The sequence below is a fragment of the Gavia stellata genome, chromosome 27, assembly GCF_030936135.1.
Source record: "Gavia stellata isolate bGavSte3 chromosome 27, bGavSte3.hap2, whole genome shotgun sequence".
NCBI classification, from domain to species: Eukaryota; Metazoa; Chordata; class Aves; order Gaviiformes; family Gaviidae; genus Gavia; species Gavia stellata.
Window position 1 is genome coordinate 5,283,651 of NC_082620.1, and position 17,594 is coordinate 5,301,244.

The window sequence follows — 17,594 nt, forward strand, 5'->3', positions numbered from 1 at the left end:
AAGGGACCGAGACCTTCCGTTTTGCCTCCCAGTCTAACAGCGTATGGTGATATTCTGGGTTGTTCTGTAACGTTTCAGGAAGCAACCTGGAGATGAGACAGCGATGCGCTGGTCTCTGCTCTAAAGCTCCCGTTATGCAAACCTGGGCACGTGTAGTCCATTTTCTTGCTATGCCCCTTGGCGTGCAGGCGTTTCAGCAGATGTTGCGACCAAGACTGTTAAAAGCAGGGGATTCAGTGAAGGAGGGAGGTGCTGGAGACAGTGTTTTTACCACAGGACTTTAGTAATAGGGAGCATTAGCTAAATTGAGTTGACTTAATAAAATCTTGATGCATTCCAGAAAGATTGTGAATTCATTAAGGCCACAGCTGGACAATCTGTTCCCCTCTGGTCTGCCGTGACTAGTTTATAGCCATTGAAGAGAGTTGTCATTTACCTTTTCTGTTTAATTACTGTAAAGCTATTCCCCTCCCCCATGATATTTTTTTTCCTGGCAGAGCTAGGCTCTGGGGAAATTAAACAGCAATTATTATGTTTGCTCACTCTGTTATACCATAACAGATACTTGAAGGTAAGTTGATGTGTTTGTGTGATTGGCTTCCATAGGAGCCGCTCTGCTGCAGCAGGGCTGTCAGAGCCTCTCGGATCCAGAAGTGCGGCGCAGTGCTAATCCTTTATTTACCTACAGCAAGACTAAACACAAACATGGGGCGCAGCATGTATTTTACGTTCGAAAACTGCTGATAAGAAGTGAGAAACCAGGGCCCGCAGCACTTACTGCAGCTCATGTTCAGTTTGGTAAGGGTACGGAGGAGTTGGGAAGACCTGCCCTGGTGGTGCGTGATGTGGCTTGGGGAGCTTGGCTGAGCTGCGAGGGGGTACGGGTGAGAGCAGGGGGTGACAGTGGTGGGAGAGGTAAGGGAAAGGTGCCATGTGCCAAGGAACTCATCTCCTAACAAATGAGATGGCCCATGGGGTGGGAGCAGGAGTGCTGGGTGAGGGGGGACGCGGGCAGCCGGGTGCTGGAAGACTCCTCACCTCAGCCTCCAGAGCTGAATTGCAGAGAAGGTCTCACTGCCGCATAGTCCTCCAGGAGTGGATCCGAACCATTGCTTTCTCTTGAAAAATAATCCCTAGAACAGAGCTAAAAGGAGATGAAGTTGACTTTTTCTCTATGAACCTACAACATGGGGGGAAGTGGCCTTGGCAGGAGAAGGCAAGAGATTTGAGTTGTGAGCTCTGGATGTATTTCAAAATTGATGAACGCTGAACGATGGCTCTTGGTGAAGAACGTATGCCCTCTGTCTTGTGAAACTTCAGTAATGGGAAAGTAGATGTTCTCGAGGAAAGGTGGCATTAAAAGCCTGAACAGTGCTTCTCATTTTGCTTTGTATGCATTTGATAAATTGCTTGGGACAGTTAATCAGTTGTTAACATAGAAAAATGGAGTTGTGTTAGCAGAAAAGAGAGGTGGTGGTGTATCAAGTGGAGGTGAGGCTGTTACTATGAACAACGAAGCAGACTGGGGGAGAAATTAATCTCCTCCCCACACTGATGGAAAAAGCTGTTCCCTGATGGAGTTGCTCGGGGAGGGCACTAACAGCATCTTTCTTGGATGCTGCTCATTCAAGGGGTGGTGTGGACATCTGGGTCGTTGTCTTGGGACTTTCCTTCTAACTTACTGGGTTTATTGGTAGGTGATACAAATGGACAGTTGTGTCAGCCACATCAGTATCTGGGGGGCTGAGAGATGAGGTGGATTTCAGGGACGGGGGCAGCCCGTTAACAGTTCTGGTTAAAGAAGCGGCAACATGGACATGGAAACCCTTCCTGCTGGACAGCTGCCTCAAAATACCGGCTGTGTTACCACCAAACATCTGGAACGTTACGACTGCTCTGATTGATTAGACTGGGAGCTTTGCTGAAGAATGGCTTTGCGTGTGCTATGAGGGACTGCTTCGTTGAACGCTCCTGTCTCACATTTGCATATGCATTATGGGTCATCCACGTATGTGCAGCCGTGTAGGATTTTGCTGCCTCGCGTTCAAAGGGGCGATAAGTGGGGTGACGCGTCACTTCAGTTTGCCATTTCATTGTCAGGCTTTGCAGTGATTGTTAATGCCCGTTTTACTGGTGGTTCTCGAATTGATTAAACAAGAGCATGTTACTGGGTGCGGGGAAGAGAAGAGGGTGACAGAAGGAGCTGGATGGTGCTTACTGCAAAAGGAGCCAGTCTCCTCCTAACTTCACATGGTCTGTGCACCTCAGGCCACTGATCTGGATTAGAGAGTGATGAACAAGGTCACTGTTTCAAGCGGCAGGTTCAGCCCTCCCTGAACTTGGCTTGCAAGCCTTGAGTTTCTCTTCCACCATCAGCCAGAGACTTCGCCACAGGTAGTAGTTGCTTCAGTGGTCTCGCCCCGTCCTTAATTTATCTCTGAAGTTTGGAAATGAGGGAGATGCCACTCTTAAGTTGAAGGAGTATAATGATCCAATGAAGGATGGTTCAGTCTGCTTTATCTTGTGGGATTTTACTGCGTATGTTGCTAGCAATACCCAGTTCCTGGCACGAAAAACTTCAAACGAGACATACAGTGTATTTGCAGGTGGTTGGGTTAGGACTATTCCCCTGGGTGCAGACCTGCTACCCAGAAAATCAGATTCAGAGCAGCTGCTCTCAGTGAACAAGCACCAGACTGCCTCAGTTCATCATGCTGCTCGCAATTATAGTACAGAGATGTAGGATGTGTGGACTGCGAGACCTTGTGGTGAGGTGAGGTGAGAGCGCCAGGAACAAAATGATCATTAGAGGCCATTCATGTCAGCAGCATTTATGCTTTTCTGTTTGCTTGCAAGCAAAAACAGCAGCTAATTTGCAAGGCTGCCTTTTGTAAAAGGGCCTTTTGATCAATGCTTGCCTGTGTTAATGTTTCAGTAGGCTATTGATTTCTGCAACAGCTTTTGTTCCCTGAATTTATGTGCGATGGGTTTCGGCAGCGCACACTATGCATGTTTGATTAAAGTTCATTTGACTTCACTTGCAGTGAAGCTGGAAACTGGTTTTCCTCCCTGTTTGGAGAACCAAAGCTTTCCTGACTTATTCCTTTGTGCTCAAGCTTTTGCCACCCATGCAGTCGCCAGTGTGCTGTTCGTAATCCTTCCAGGCTCGCTCCACTCCAGCATTTAATCCCTTAGGTAGACAATATAATACTAGATAGCCAGGCAGCTAATAAGATCTGGCGTGGAATGTTTTCAATGTAGGATGTGTCTAACCTGTGTGTATGCACATAACATGAACATTCTCTGCGTCTGCTTCCTCTCTGACTTTTACTTCTCCGTCTTTGTCAGCAAGTTGAGTCATTAACTGAGTCATGTAGCTGTGCAGTCGGACGGTGAATTTGAAGTACAGCCTATTCTCTAGTCCTTTAGTATGTCACAGACGGGGTAAAACTAGTTGTTGAATAAACTTGTCTTTCATCTTTATCTGCATGCAGGTGTGACTGCGGTTTTGGGAGGGTCTCAGAAAAAAAGCATTATGATCATGAAGTCGGTATTTTTTATAAATACACACCATTTCTTTTTTTAAAAGTTTGGTTTATGATGTAGTGCATGTGTGAGTTGTTAAACTTCCCTTGGGACCTGATGGCTTTGCGACGTGTAAATAGAGCTCAAATAGGTTCCCATTCCCTATTTTATGATGGGAGGAAAACAGATTGGTTTGCGCTCTGCTGTTTGCCGTATGTCGGAGGACACGTTAATTCACTGACATAGACATGGGATTTACTGACTTGCTCCTTGGTGCTGTCACCTCAGATTTGATATAAATTAATTAATAGGTAAAATGTGGCTGGTTTCATTTGCAAGAGACTTTCTACCTCTGAAAAGCATTGCATAAGCCTTTCTGCAGAGCTTCGTCTGCCTCCTGGCACAGGTCGTATCCTCAGTTTGACAAACAGTTGTGCCGGATGGACTTTGAGCCCACTTAATGGACTCAAAGTAAAATGTTATTTCTAAAGCAAACACGTACGGTTGAACACGCAGTAGCAGAGCAGGGTGCTGGGTGTCAGAACTCCGTGTTCTTCCCAGATCTGACGTAGCTTGAATGCTCCTTGCCAGCCTGCACCCATTTCAGTTTTAGATTCTCTTCAGGAAAGAGCTGTGTGTGTGTGTTTATTTTTTTAGTAGGGCTTTTGTCCTTCAGAATCAACAATTGTAGGTAGCAGTTAATTTTGCCCACTTACTCCTTCCTCCTCCTCACCAAGTACCACTCCGAATACAGTTTGGTGTGAATATCCTTCAGGTCTGTGGTGGAGGTCAGTAGCATCGTCAATCCCAGTCTATAGCAGTGCAGATTAAAAATGCATCTGTTCTGTCTATTGCCAGAAATCAAAAGTTGTGGTTGTGTTCTTTTTGTGGTGTTTCTATTTTTAAATTCGGCATTGGTAAAATTCTTAAGTGTCTGAAATGTCAGCAGTTAATGTCTAGAACAACATCCTCCTTTTGTCTTCCAAGTGTTTCAGTGGTACAGATGTTGGTTGTGGCTGTAATGGCTTGTTTGAGGCCCTTGGGAGAGTTTGGATTAGGGGTGTGTCTTTATTAGAGTTAATTTGAGTGATCTGCCCTGAGTATAGGCTGCAGGATTTCCCCGCAGAGGGAGCAGGCTGAGGTTATGTTATTTGATCACATAAAATGCAGTTCAAAGAAACCCTTTTTGTGGGCAATTCAGGTATGTTTGTTCTGATGTTGATTTTTCAAGGGGCCGGTTAGAACTTCTCCGTTTTTCTCTTGCAACTTGAAAGAAACAACACCTTTTACTTTAGAGGCAGACAAGGTGCCAGGAAATGATGGGGTTTCAAAGTAAGAGAAAAGAGATTAAAACCACATGCTGTTCTTTAGTTCGGCATTACATCCGCTAGTTTGAATGGCAGCTGCTCCAGTTTTTGAATGTAAGCCAGATTCATTATGCTGTGAAATTATCACTCATTTCTCTAGGTGTGCTCTTTTAACTGCTTAATTAATTTAGATGTGGGCATATATATTCAAATCAAAATACAATTTACTGTAGTATGGCTGAGTTGTGGTTACAGACTTCTTGTTTCTTAAACAGGAGTATGTAAAAAATATCTGTAAGCAGATTGTCGGTTGACAAAATGGCAGTATCTGTTTGAATTGATCCTTATTCTTTCTGTAAACACCAGAGATTTCATAGCAGTTACCAGTTATTTGTTCTGACAGCTGACTGAAAGGTAGTACCTCTCCGGGTGCGGTGCCTCCTGCGCCGTGCAGAGGTGGCAACAGGGTGCTGACAGCAAGGCAAGGGCCCCCCTTCCCAACCGCGGAGACCGGCAGTGCCGGCAGCAGCCAGCTGGAAGCTGGAGACATACTACCCAACCTCCTTCCTTTTCTAGTGGAGGAGGAGAGGAGTGAGAGGGCATTTATTTACTTCCATTCTTCCCCTGCAAAAGCAAGGAAAAAATAATGAGGTTTTTTTTCTGTCTTATCTAAAGAGTTCTTTTGTCTGGCTGAAACACATCATGAAGCTTCCTACAAAAATACATGTGCACGTATACAGAGAGCAAAAGGGAGGAAAAAAGCTGACAAGTCAGATTTGCATGCCCCTCTAACATACTCCTTCTGTATTTGCAGGGAGAACTAATCACCTTCTATTACTATTGGAAGAAAACCCCTGAAGCAGCAAGTTCTCGAGCCCACCGTAGGCATCGAAGACAGGCTGTGTTTCGGAGAATTAAAACTCGAACTGCTTCCACTCCAGTCAACACTCCCTCCAGGCCCCCCTCCAGTGAATTCTGTAAGTGGAAGCTAAAAGCAATGCATTTATCTTTGTTTAGATGCAGGGAACAACAGTAATGTAACGGTGCTGTACCTTCACGTGAATGAAGCAAGGAAATGGAGTTCAGGCAGTTGCCCTCTCCTGTTCCTGTACCACTATGCTGGAATGTGGGAGGCGTCTTTGATCAGCAAGTGCTTCGTGCAGTTCTTAAACATGAAAGCATCCTGTAAGGATGGAAACGTTGCCCTGGTACTGAATTGCCCTACTCTTTTCTTGGTTTTGTGTTGTATTTTCTCCAGGCTTATTACAGTAATGGGAATTAGCAAATGCAAAAAAAAGGAAGTCCTTCACCCCTTTGGAGGGAGGTCCCTTTCATCCTTCCTTGGTGACCCATACCTTCTGCTTGATCTCAGACTGTGTGCTGCAGCCAGCACTGTTATATCTTAATGCATCTTAGAAGAACTTTGGCCTTGACTGCAGCAGAAGTGTCTAAACAAAGAATAATTACCCGAACCAGTGAAATGCACTGCATTGCGAAGGGTTACGATTAGTAATGTCCGTATGGATATATAAACTTTTATCCTTACGTAAAACACTTATGTTACCCTGTGAGCTTTAAGTCTTTCCGAAGGACTAAACCCAGCCTGTTTCACTTGCCTTCTAAAGAAAAGGGATTATGTGGAAGGCAGAAACTGGCAGAACCTTATTAATACGGGGGAGGTAGAGGATGTGGTGAGCAGACAGGACAGAGAATTCTGGAGAGGGTATTAGGTGGTAAGATAGGGCTATTAGCTTCTCCCTGCTGAAATTGATAGGATTTATTGCCGATTTCTGTGTGCACAAGAAGTGAGGATCTTGACTCTACAGCTCGATCCAAGATACTCAGCACTTCAGAGTGCATGTGGCTGGAAGGACCCATCCGACTGCAGGATGAGGATAAAAATCAATTTAGTAAAGGAAAGCAAGTTATAGCCTGCTGTCAATTTTGCAGTCAGGGTTTAAACACCTGCAAGAATTAATGTAGAAATTATGGTAGTGCCCTCTGTTAATTTGAAGGGTAATGAGTTGATGACAAACGCTAATGGCAAGTACTGCAGAATCCCTCCCTCTCTGTAACCTGCGGGTATTGCAAAATATCCTCTCGGAACCTTTAGAAAAAGAGTATTCGTGCATCAAGGACCTCTTTTCTAATTAAAGATGTGAACAAAAGAAGCCACAGGGCTTTCTGCTTGTGACAAATTATAGACTGGTTATGTTGTGAATTTATAGTGGTGGTGCTAGAAGAATGCAGTACTCTCAATAAGAAAGGATTTATTCCTGAGTTGGTTTAGAACATGAGGTAAGATACAGTTTTTGTGATGTCTGCAGATTTTCAGTGGTTTAGATAGTGCTTTTTAGCTCACAGCCTTGCAGTCGGCTAATTTGCTGTATACTGCTTGCCACAAAGGAAAGTGACCCTTTCCATAGTCTCCACTTCTTTGAAACATGACTTATTAAATGTAAGTTTGCCATGGGTTAAAACTCTTACGGAGGCTTGCAGTAAGAATTGGAAGGCTGGTAGTTTCCTCGTAGTACCTGTCATCCAAAAGAATCACAACATGTTTTTCAAACAGGTACATTATACGCAATAAGCATCGTTTCTTCCACCCACAAAACATACCTAGCTCTGGGGTTCAGTACAGCCACTAACAGAGTGTAGCAGCAGTCCCTGTCTGGTTCAGAAGATGAAGTCTAGAAACAAAATAAAACCCGGAAAAGCCACCGCAGTATCTGCCCATGAAATCTAGTAAAGTAGGATTTAGGCATAGAATATTTGATTTTAAATTTGACCAGGTTCTAGAGAGATAAACCTCCTTTCTCTTGAAAATCGTGCTTTTGAAACACAGCCTCTCTAACATGAACAGTATTTGAATGACAGCTTAATTGGAAAAGTACCATGTACTGAATCAAAAGTTCTGTGAATTGTATCACTTGATGCGTTCCTGGAAACCTCCTTTGATCTGTAGAGTGATCAGGGCTGGCCTTGCTTAGTTTGCAAAATGGGAAATAATGGCCATCCAAGGCATGGTGATTGTAGGAAGTCACAAAGTTTATCTGAGAACTATTATTATTAATGGTTATTTTAGCCAAGTAGGAGGAAACAGAAAATCCTGCTGAGTTTTTCTTTTCCGTTTTCCTCTTCTACCTTTGTTCTTTACTTATTCAGTGGACTTGAGCTCGGCCAGTGAAGATGACTTTGACAGCGAGGACAGTGAACAGGAGCTGAAGGGCTACGCCTGTCGTCACTGCTTCACAACCAGTATGCACCTGATTCAATGCTGTATTTCTCTTCCCTTCTGCTACTGCCTGTTTAATGCAGGTTCATTCGAGCAAGAGCAGTTCATGTCCATGTGTACAGCTGTTAAAAAAAAAATGTGGGGTTGGATCAGCTAAAATAAGCAGCATTTCTAGTAGAGTTAATCATGCTTTGCCATTGCAAATTAATATTGCAGTGACAAAGGACAATCCTGAGAGGTAGTCATTTATACAGGAAAAAATCTACATAATCCATAATCTATATAATCCATTTGTGATATAGCAAATCAATATTGGACTGTGACAGTCGCACACAAAACTACTTTATACTGCACCAAATCTCTTCTGCAGCAGCCTCATTCCTGTAGGTATTCCTGAAGGTTGTCTGATACTTGGGTATATGCATGGCATGGAAGTGTGAGCCCCAAAATAGGGAAGGGAAGGAAATGAGAAGTTCATAGCTCACTTCACTTTAAGAAACCACAGCTTTGGAGAATAATAGCTGCCTTTTAGCTCCCAGGTAGAGAGCAGGTAAGGCTTCTTTCTTTGTTTTCAAAGCTGTAGTTACTTAAGTAAACAAATAGACTGTAAATTGAATATTGAAGATGTGCACTGGAACACAGACTAAGCCTAGAACAGAACAAAGTTTGCCAGAGATTTCTCCAACGTTCTTGCCCATAGAAAAGAGCTACTTTTCTAGTTGTTGTGTGCTTTTTAACTAATGCAGTGTGTTTTGTGCTGAGTATGTGGTACATGGCATATTTCTAAGCTGTTGCTTTTCCTGCCCCAAGCCTCCAAGGACTGGCACCACGGCGGTCGAGAAAACATTTTATTGTGCACTGACTGTCGCATTCACTTCAAAAAATACGGAGAGCTGCCACCCATTGAGAAGCCTGTAGACCCTCCACCCTTTATGTTTAAGCCTGTCAAAGAGGAAGATGATGGACTTAGTGGAAAGCATAGCATGAGGACAAGGCGGAGTCGAGGCTCGGTAGGCTTTACACTCTTGCATTGCAGCTTCTTCTGTAAAGACGAAGTGTTGTCTGCAAAAAGGTAGTCAAACTTCTAAAATGACGCTTTCTCCATCTTGCTTGTTTGCCACGGTATGTGCCTGCTGCTGCATTTGTGTATGCAAGTGTGAGATTTGCAAGTGTGAGATTTGTGTATGCAAGTTGAGGCTCTCTTGGGAAAAAAGGAGCTGAAATGTCTCTCCTGCAAGTTCTAGTCAAACTTGTTATTTTCGTGTTTTTAATGACCGGCAGTGGACTGTCATCATAAGGGGCACTTGCCCAGTGTATCATTACAGATTTTGTACTAGCATGTGTCCTTCTTCCAGCTGGATCCTGTCAGAGGTAAGCCCTTGGGCTTATTTTAAAGGAAGAGTTTTAAAAAACTTAAATGCTATTCATGTGGTCTCCTCATATTACTGGAGTTAAAATCTCTTCCCTGCAGAAAACTGTAGTTTGCACCTGTGGTCAGTGTGCTCTGTCACAGAGTTCTTACTCGGGGTGAAATGCCGGGAGCCTTGCTGTGTGCAAGTCACTTCTGAGAACTCTGACAGTGGCTTTAGTTAATTTGATGTTCACTTTGGGTTTTGGCTGATAGAAAGCAGCAGATATATTTCTTTTCCTTGCCCTCCCCGCTCCATCTTTCTGGTCATGATGATACGACCATTGCTTCTAAATATCTTTTGAGGCTACACTGTCAGGTAAGGTTGGCTTCATTGTTTTTATGGTAGCCAGTCATCCAAAAAACTGCCAAACTGGGAGGGAAACAGCATTAATTATTGAAATACACTCTACTGTGATTCCTTATTGCATAGCAGGAGCACGTTGAAACTGTGGTTTTAGAAACTGGTCTTGACTGCTTGAATGCCAACAGATAAGACTTTTTTTAATGGGACATGAGGATCCCCTCCTCCTTCGTTCACTCTGTGCATGCACGCTTACAAATGCGTGTGCATGTGTTTTTTATGAAGAAAAATTAGCATGCAAACAGCCGCAGCTTTAGAACATCTTTCTAATGTTGTCATTTCTAGCAGACACTACTAAATAAAATAATCAGCGCTTAGTGGTTTTGAGTAGACAAATTAAGGATTTGCCTCCTTTCACTTTTAAGTCCAGATGAGCTTTCAAGAAAAAACTGTAACAATGTTAAATGCTCGTGGTTTTTCATTTTTCAAGCTCTTAGCCAGAGTGTTCCATCCATGCCCCTGATGTAAGACAGAAAAAAATAAAGAGGTTGGACAAATGCTGGCTTTGATACACTTTTATTTCTGTTAAACAAATAGATGTCTACACTACGTAGTGGTCGTAAAAAGCAGCCAGCCAGCCCTGATGGTAGAGCCTCCCCTATTAACGAAGACATCCGTTCCAGTGGCCGCAACTCTCCTAGCGCTGCCAGCACCTCCAGTAATGACAGCAAAGCAGATTCAGTGAAGAAGTCTACCAAGGTAAAATTTTCCCATTCTTCTTTTGTCTTAGGGCGGGACACCTGAGGCCTCTCCAGTCAGCTAAATGAGATGCAGATTCTAGGAGGCCAGGGAGTCTCTCAGTGACCTAGAAATTCCTACTTGTATGGATAAGCAAAAAATTTAATGGTGCATCTGACTAATGCTTTGTCCCTGTACATAAGGATGTGTAGTGATAAAAACCATTAAAGTATCCCCACATAACCTTACTGCTTTCATGATAAATTAATCCTTCAATTTTGGATGCAAATGCAAGCATTAGGCTCATGGAAGTACTACAGATCAGAAATGCTTATTTGAGACAAGTAGACAGTTTTGGGGATTTTTTTTTTAAGCAGTACTTAATCTTTGTTTAGAAAGGAATATGGATATGTAGTAATGGAGACTACTTCTGTTACTGGTTTTCTGTATGTATATTTGCTTGATTTTTCAGAGCAAGCTGACAGTTTAGTCTGTTTAAATGAATAAGTGCCTTTCCAAGAGAGTACTGAAGAAACAAAGCCAGATGAAGTGGGAAGGCTTGCCACTAAGCAGTGTAAACTGAAAAGTAGCAAGATAAAAATAAACATGTAAAAAAAAAAAAAAAAACCACCCACCACAAGTCAAAACTGGAGTGTGGAGCAAGTTTTCACATGATAAAGCTGAGAACTTAACAAAATTTGAAGTGAGGTTAGGTAATTATGTGATGTAGAAAGCTGTCCCACGCCATGAAAGAAGGTAGTAATCTTGTAATAGCTACACATTGTTAGCCCTATATTTGAGGGGATATAAAAATATCCCTCTCAAAATAATCAGGAGTAAATCAAGACTTTCATGTAGTAGAAAGAGGCTTATCCTCTGCCTGTCTTCTGCAGAAATTCTTGCTCCATCCTCTGTTAACAACTGGTGTTGGTCTCCATTAGAAGAGTATACTGGGCCAGTTGATCTGGTATGAGTTCCTGATGGACTTGATTCTGCAGATGAAGACAACTGTTTAGAATATTCCTGCACTTTCAAAGCTTGAGACCACATCTGCATAATGAGGAATGCTTTACTCAGTGTTCCTTTTTCCTACTAGCTTGTGTCAGAAATGTGTGCAGGGTTTGTGTGCAAACTGCCCCGTGGGTTTCTGTCTGCAGAAGTAAAATTGCAGTCTGTTCTGGGTTCTTTCTTAAATTTGACCTTCAGAAGGAGCAGCTAGAGCATTATGTAGATGCGGGTCTTCTGGGAGCTGCTCCTGGCAGATGGCAGAATGCAGCAACAGCTCCAGAATGGATTCCCCTGCAACCTGTAATTGGACAGAGGGACAGATGCGTATTGGATTGTTGTTAAATACTGTCTCAACTTCTGGTCAGTTCTGCTGCTCCATAGGAACCCTTCTCATTTATTTCTATTAATTACGGTAGCACTGGCATACGCTCAATTTACTTTTGCATTTACGTCACTGGTAACTGTTGTGTTCTGCTTCATTTGTGGCAGAAGATAAAAGAAGAGGTATCTTCTCCTCTCAAGAACTCCAAGAGGCAGCGGGAAAAGGCAGCTTCTGACACAGAGGAACCTGACAGGTCCAATGCCAAAAAATCCAAAACTCAAGTGAGTCCCACAGAGGAATATTTTCACTTAGGAGAATGGTTTGAGAGTGGGAGGGAGTGCAAACCTGGTAACAAACCAAAAACATGAGATCAATTTAAGCCACAGCAAATTGTAACTTAACCTGCAGCCAGAAAGCAACCCATATTATAATGTGTTCCTTCTGTTGAAAAACAGTGGAATGATACGGGGTAAGTCCAGAAGTTTGTTGTTTTCTTTTTGTTTGTTTGTTTTAACATCAGTATCAATATCAACCATATAGGAGTATACTTGGATTATTTTCCAGTCCCTCCCCCCCAGTTTTTTTTAACTGAAATTTGTTTTTTCTCTTCTCTGGCAAGTTAGACCCCCACCACTGGAGTTCTCTTAATTTAATAGTATCAAAGCTCAGTTGGAAAACTTTTAGGACATCTTTTCAGCTCTGTGTACCTGACCAAGTTCGCTCTGTGCACAGGATTTGGGAATTTTGGTGCAGAGCTTTCCATGTTACAGAATCACAGAACGGTTGAGGTTGGAAGGGACCTGGAGGTCCACCCCCTCCGCTCAGGCAGGACCACCTAGAGCCGACTGCACAGGACCGTGTCCAGGTGGCTTTTGAATATCTCCAAAGACGGAGAGTCCGCAGCCTCTCTGGGCAACCTGTGCCATTGCTTGGTCACCCTCATCGTGAAAAAGTGTTTCATTATGTTCAGGCAGAACCTCCTGTATTTCAGTTTGTGCCTGTTGCCACGGGACACTACTAAAAAGAGCCTGGCTCCATTGTCTTTGCACTCTGCCTTTGGATATTTATGTTGCCTGTGCTGTTTTAAGTCCTGTGAGGTTCAAAGGGTGGTACTTGCATTTGCGTTTGCATGGGATGTGTAATGGGTTGCATCCTATGGCATGCTGGTAATGTTCTTTGTGCAGTTTCCTCATGCACGGTGGTTATTCTTGCCCCTCTCCCAGCAGGAGATCAGCAGGCCAAACTCTCCCTCGGAGGGTGAGGGCGAAGGCGAGAGCTCTGACAGCCGCAGTGTCAATGACGAAGGGAGCAGTGATCCCAAGGACATCGACCAGGATAACCGGAGCACGTCACCCAGCATCCCTAGCCCTCAAGACAATGAGAGTGACTCGGATTCATCCGCTCAACAGCAAGTGCTGCAGGCACAGCCCCAAGTGCTTCAGGCACAGAGCGGTTCTGGCCAGGCTCCTCCTCCCACGCCACCTATATCAGCCCAGTTACCAGCATCGCTGCCAGCAGTGTCGAGCGCTACTTCAGCTCCGCCACAGGTCTCGCCATCGGCATCCCAGCCCCCTAGCCAGCCCCAGGCCCCTGCCCCGCCGCCGCCTCATTCTCACATACAGCAGGCCCCTGCTTTGCACCCGCAGAGACTCCCGTCACCCCACCCACCTCTGCAGCCTTTGAGCGTGTCGCAGAGCCAGCCGACCCCTGCCTCTTCGCAGCCTCACTCGCAGCCTCCGCTCCACAGTCAGGCCCAGCCGACCCCTCACAGCCTGCAGGCCCAGCCCCTCCTGCCTCATCCTGTACCTTCCCAGCCGTTTTCCCTCCCCACTCAGTCATCTCAGTCTCAGGTTCCCCTTCAGACACAAGCACCGTCTCATTCTCACTCCGCTCTCCAGGTTCAGGTAACGCAGCCTGTCCTGCCAACTGCCACCTCGCTGCAGCAGGCTCAGCCTCCGCGGGAGCAGCCCTTGCCCCCTGCACCCATGGCCATGCCTCATATCAAACCTCCCCCTACTACCCCAATCCCTCAGCTCCCCACTGCTCCAACCCACAAGCACCCTCCTCATCTCTCTGGCCCTTCTCCATTCTCAATGAACTCCAACTTGCCTCCACCACCTGCTTTAAAACCTCTCAGCTCCCTCTCAACTCATCATCCTCCATCTGCACACCCTCCTCCTCTGCAGCTGATGCCTCAAAGCCAGCCACTGCAGTCTTCTCAAGCCCAGCCTCCAGTACTGACGCAGAGTCAGAGCCTTCCCCCACCTGCTAATCACCCCCCATCTGGACTCCATCAGGTATCCTCCCAGCCCCCCTTTTCGCAGCATCCGTTTGTCCCAGGAGGCCCGCCTTCCATCACCCCTCCTTCTTGCCCCTCCACTTCCACCCCACCCGCCGTGCCTGGCATCCCACTGCAGACTTCCATCTCTACATCAGCAGCTTCCAGTGGAAGCGTGCCGGTGGTGACAGCCTGCACGCTACCACCTATTCAAATCAAAGAAGAAGTCCCAGATGAAGCTGAGGAACCAGAAAGCCCTCCCCCTCCACCCAGGAGCCCATCTCCAGAACCTACTGTGGTGGATACACCAAGTCATGCTAGTCAATCAGCCAGGTATGGAGGTTGTCCGCAGTGCTTCCTTAACGTGCTCTGGTTTTCTGTGTAGCAAGGCACTCCCAAAAGCTGAGAAACGTGCTCCTGTGGGAGCTGAGTAGTGTATTTTACATGTGCATCTTGTCAGCTTCTCTTTCTAGCACGATTTTGCTCTTGTTTTTCTGGAAAGGTGCTGTTTCAGCCAGCATATACAGACAGGGCATTACAGATTGTAATTGTGAGACAGGTTTTATACTCCACTTGTTTGTGGAGTAATATGGTACAATTCATTTTCTCATGGCTTTCAGGAAAACTGGTAATGCTATTGTCTAAGTGTAGAGTGATACTTTTTTTTTTTGGACATACAGCTCTTAAATGCCAGACTCTTGCACCTTTCCTAGGGCTAAGCTCTTTCTGTTTTGTGTCTTTCAGGTTCTATAAGCACCTAGACCGTGGCTACAATTCATGCTCAAGAGCAGACTTATACTTCATGCCTCTGGCAGGATCGAAACTGGCCAAGAAGAGAGAAGAGGCCATTGAAAAGGCCAAAAGAGAAGCAGAGCAGAAAGCCAGAGAAGAGAGGGAAAGAGAAAAAGAAAAAGAGAAGGAAAGAGAGAGGGAGCGGGAGCGTGAAAGAGAAGCAGAAAGAGCTGCGGTAGGTTTATTTGTAGCTAAGAGCTGTTTAAGGGAGTTGGTGTGGTAGGATCTGCCCTGGATGGTGACGACAGAGTGCAGATCCCCAGAAGCGCTTTAATGCATGTGCAGTCGTGTATTTGTGAATATGGGAGCCTTGTGTATTAAGTGAAAGCCAACCAGCTATGAGCACCTCCTGGCCTGCTGGTGACTTTCTTCTCTCTAATGGAAATGGAGAGTTTCTACTCCTGGTCTCTGATGTGCGGGGAAGCCAATGCAGCTGGGGATAACTAGGCCAAGCATTTACGTTTACTTGCAGTAGAAAAGGACTCTGTGTAGATACAGTGAATGCCTTTGTGTACCTTCTACTGCTGTGCAGGCACAAGAGTGCTGTCTGCTAGAAAAAGGGGATCTGAAGGCTTTTTAAATTTGAAGTAAACTTAATTAAAGGCATTTAACTTTATTTTTTTATGGGGAGACCCAAACTCCAGTCTTGGTATAAAGAGCCAATACAACTAATCCATTTTTCTGTGGCCTCTCGGAAAGGAATGATTGCTTCTGGGCCCACAGAATTGGTAGGTTGGTAATGCGTTATCGATGCTGAAAAAGAAGGTGCAATGGTCTTCCTATTCCATGGTGCATTTCAGAGATCTGAATCATAACTATGTGTTTCTGTAGGGTTATAAAAATCAGGATACAGCATCTGTCCATTAAGGGGTGTGTCATGTATGGGGACTTTGCTTTATTTTGGGAATAGGGATCCTTGGACAATTGCACGGGTGAACTGTGCTTACTGCCCTCCCCAGAAGTGCTATGCTGCCCTTGTACAGGAGGGGAGAGCAGAATGCAAAGTCCTGATGTGAAAGGAGTGGAATTTGTTTTGTTGCACACCATGGAGATGAGTTGCTTTGGGTTTAGTTAAGTTTTAGGATATGAGCATGTAAAGGAGAGGAAGAACACACTGCAAATGCGACTGGTAGTCTGTAGTGACATGTTCCAGACTGATGTTGCCCATAGCTGTGACATGTATCGACTAGTTGCTGCTCTACTAACTGTAAAGCAGTTAGTGTAGCTTTGAGGCTGCCACTACAAAGTAGTTATCTTCCGGCTTACAGGATAGACAGAATCCAGTTCTTCCCCAAACCACATTGGAGCACACAACTGCAGGAGTCCTGAGGCTCAGCAGGCTGAACTTACCTCCCCTTAGAGCCTGAAGCACAAGAAGAGAAGTGTGTGCCTGCTGTGTTTTTAAGCCAAATGTGTTGAACTAAAATTCTCTTCCCCCATTCTGTGCAGCAGAAGGTATCCAGCTCCTCCCATGAAGGCCGTCTTGGAGAGTCTCAGCTCAGCGGGCCAGCACATATGAGACCTTCATTCGAACCTCCCCCGACGACCATTGCTGCTGTACCACCTTACATTGGTCCAGATACGCCTGCTTTACGAACACTAAGTGAATACGCCCGTCCTCATGTCATGTCGCCAACAAACCGTAACCATCCCTTCTTTGTCCCCCTGAACCCCACTGATCCACTTCTGGCCTACCATATGCCTGGCCTCTACAACGTGGATCCCACCATTCGGGAACGAGAGCTGCGAGAGCGGGAAATCCGGGAGCGAGAAATCCGGGAAAGGGAGTTGAGAGAGAGGATGAAACCTGGCTTTGAGGTGAAGCCCCCGGAGCTAGATGCACTGCACCCAGCTACTAACCCCATGGAGCATTTTGCCAGGCATGGTGCACTGACTATTCCCCCAACAGCAGGACCTCACCCATTTGCTTCCTTCCATCCGGGTTTGAACCCCCTTGAAAGAGAGAGACTTGCACTGGCAGGCCCGCAGTTACGGCCTGAAATGAGCTACCCTGACAGACTGGCAGCAGAGAGGATACATGCGGAGCGGATGGCATCGCTGACAAATGACCCGTTGGCACGGCTCCAGATGTTCAACGTTACGCCTCACCATCACCAACATTCACACATACACTCGCATTTACACCTACATCAGCAGGATCCCTTACATCAAGGTGAGCCCGGGGAAATGGGCTAGGCAGTTCCCTAGGAAACCTCTCTCGTGACCTGTTAGCAGCAGTCTACCCAAAACAGGCAGACTGACTCTGGAATTCAAGTAGCAAAATCCCTGTTTTCTTGTATATGATGTTCTGTGCTGTGTAAGGCTGTGATAACTGAAATGCAAACAGTTATTTTTTTGGGAGGGTGGACCAATAACAGTGATAAAGTAAATGATGGTAACAGTACAGTGGTCTTCATTGAGACTGGACACTGTCACTGTAAAAGGTTTGCTGTTTCGATTTGTTTTTTTAAAGTACTGGAGTCCTAGAGCCACCCCCTCACAGTGGTGGCTGGTGTGCAGGTGGAGACTCCGTTGGGTGAAGGGAATTCACTAGAGATGTGGAACTGGTAACACTGCTAATGCTAATGGCTGTTACGTTACGAGTTATAGCTGGAAAGGAGCCGAAGCTGGTGTTTCCATATAGGAGCTAAAAAAAAAAATCAGGAGAGAAATACTT

At 45.3% G+C, this 17,594-nt stretch overlaps 1 protein-coding gene across 2 annotated transcripts in view; it reads left to right on the forward strand.

The window, feature by feature from the left end:
* Positions 1-17,594, forward strand: part of RERE (arginine-glutamic acid dipeptide repeats) — a 178,106-nt gene that overhangs the window by 154,112 nt on the left and 6,400 nt on the right. Inside the window, exons 11-18 of one of the 2 annotated variants that reach the window (XM_059829833.1) lie at positions 5,647-5,809; positions 7,998-8,090; positions 8,878-9,077; positions 10,377-10,538; positions 12,015-12,128; positions 13,074-14,458; positions 14,870-15,092; positions 16,367-17,090. In XM_059829833.1, the coding sequence (XP_059685816.1) occupies positions 5,647-5,809; positions 7,998-8,090; positions 8,878-9,077; positions 10,377-10,538; positions 12,015-12,128; positions 13,074-14,458; positions 14,870-15,092; positions 16,367-17,090 (3,064 nt within the window). The remainder of the gene's footprint in view (positions 1-5,646; positions 5,810-7,997; positions 8,091-8,877; positions 9,078-10,376; positions 10,539-12,014; positions 12,129-13,073; positions 14,459-14,869; positions 15,093-16,366; positions 17,091-17,594) is intronic. The other variant, XM_059829834.1, reaches the window with a different exon arrangement.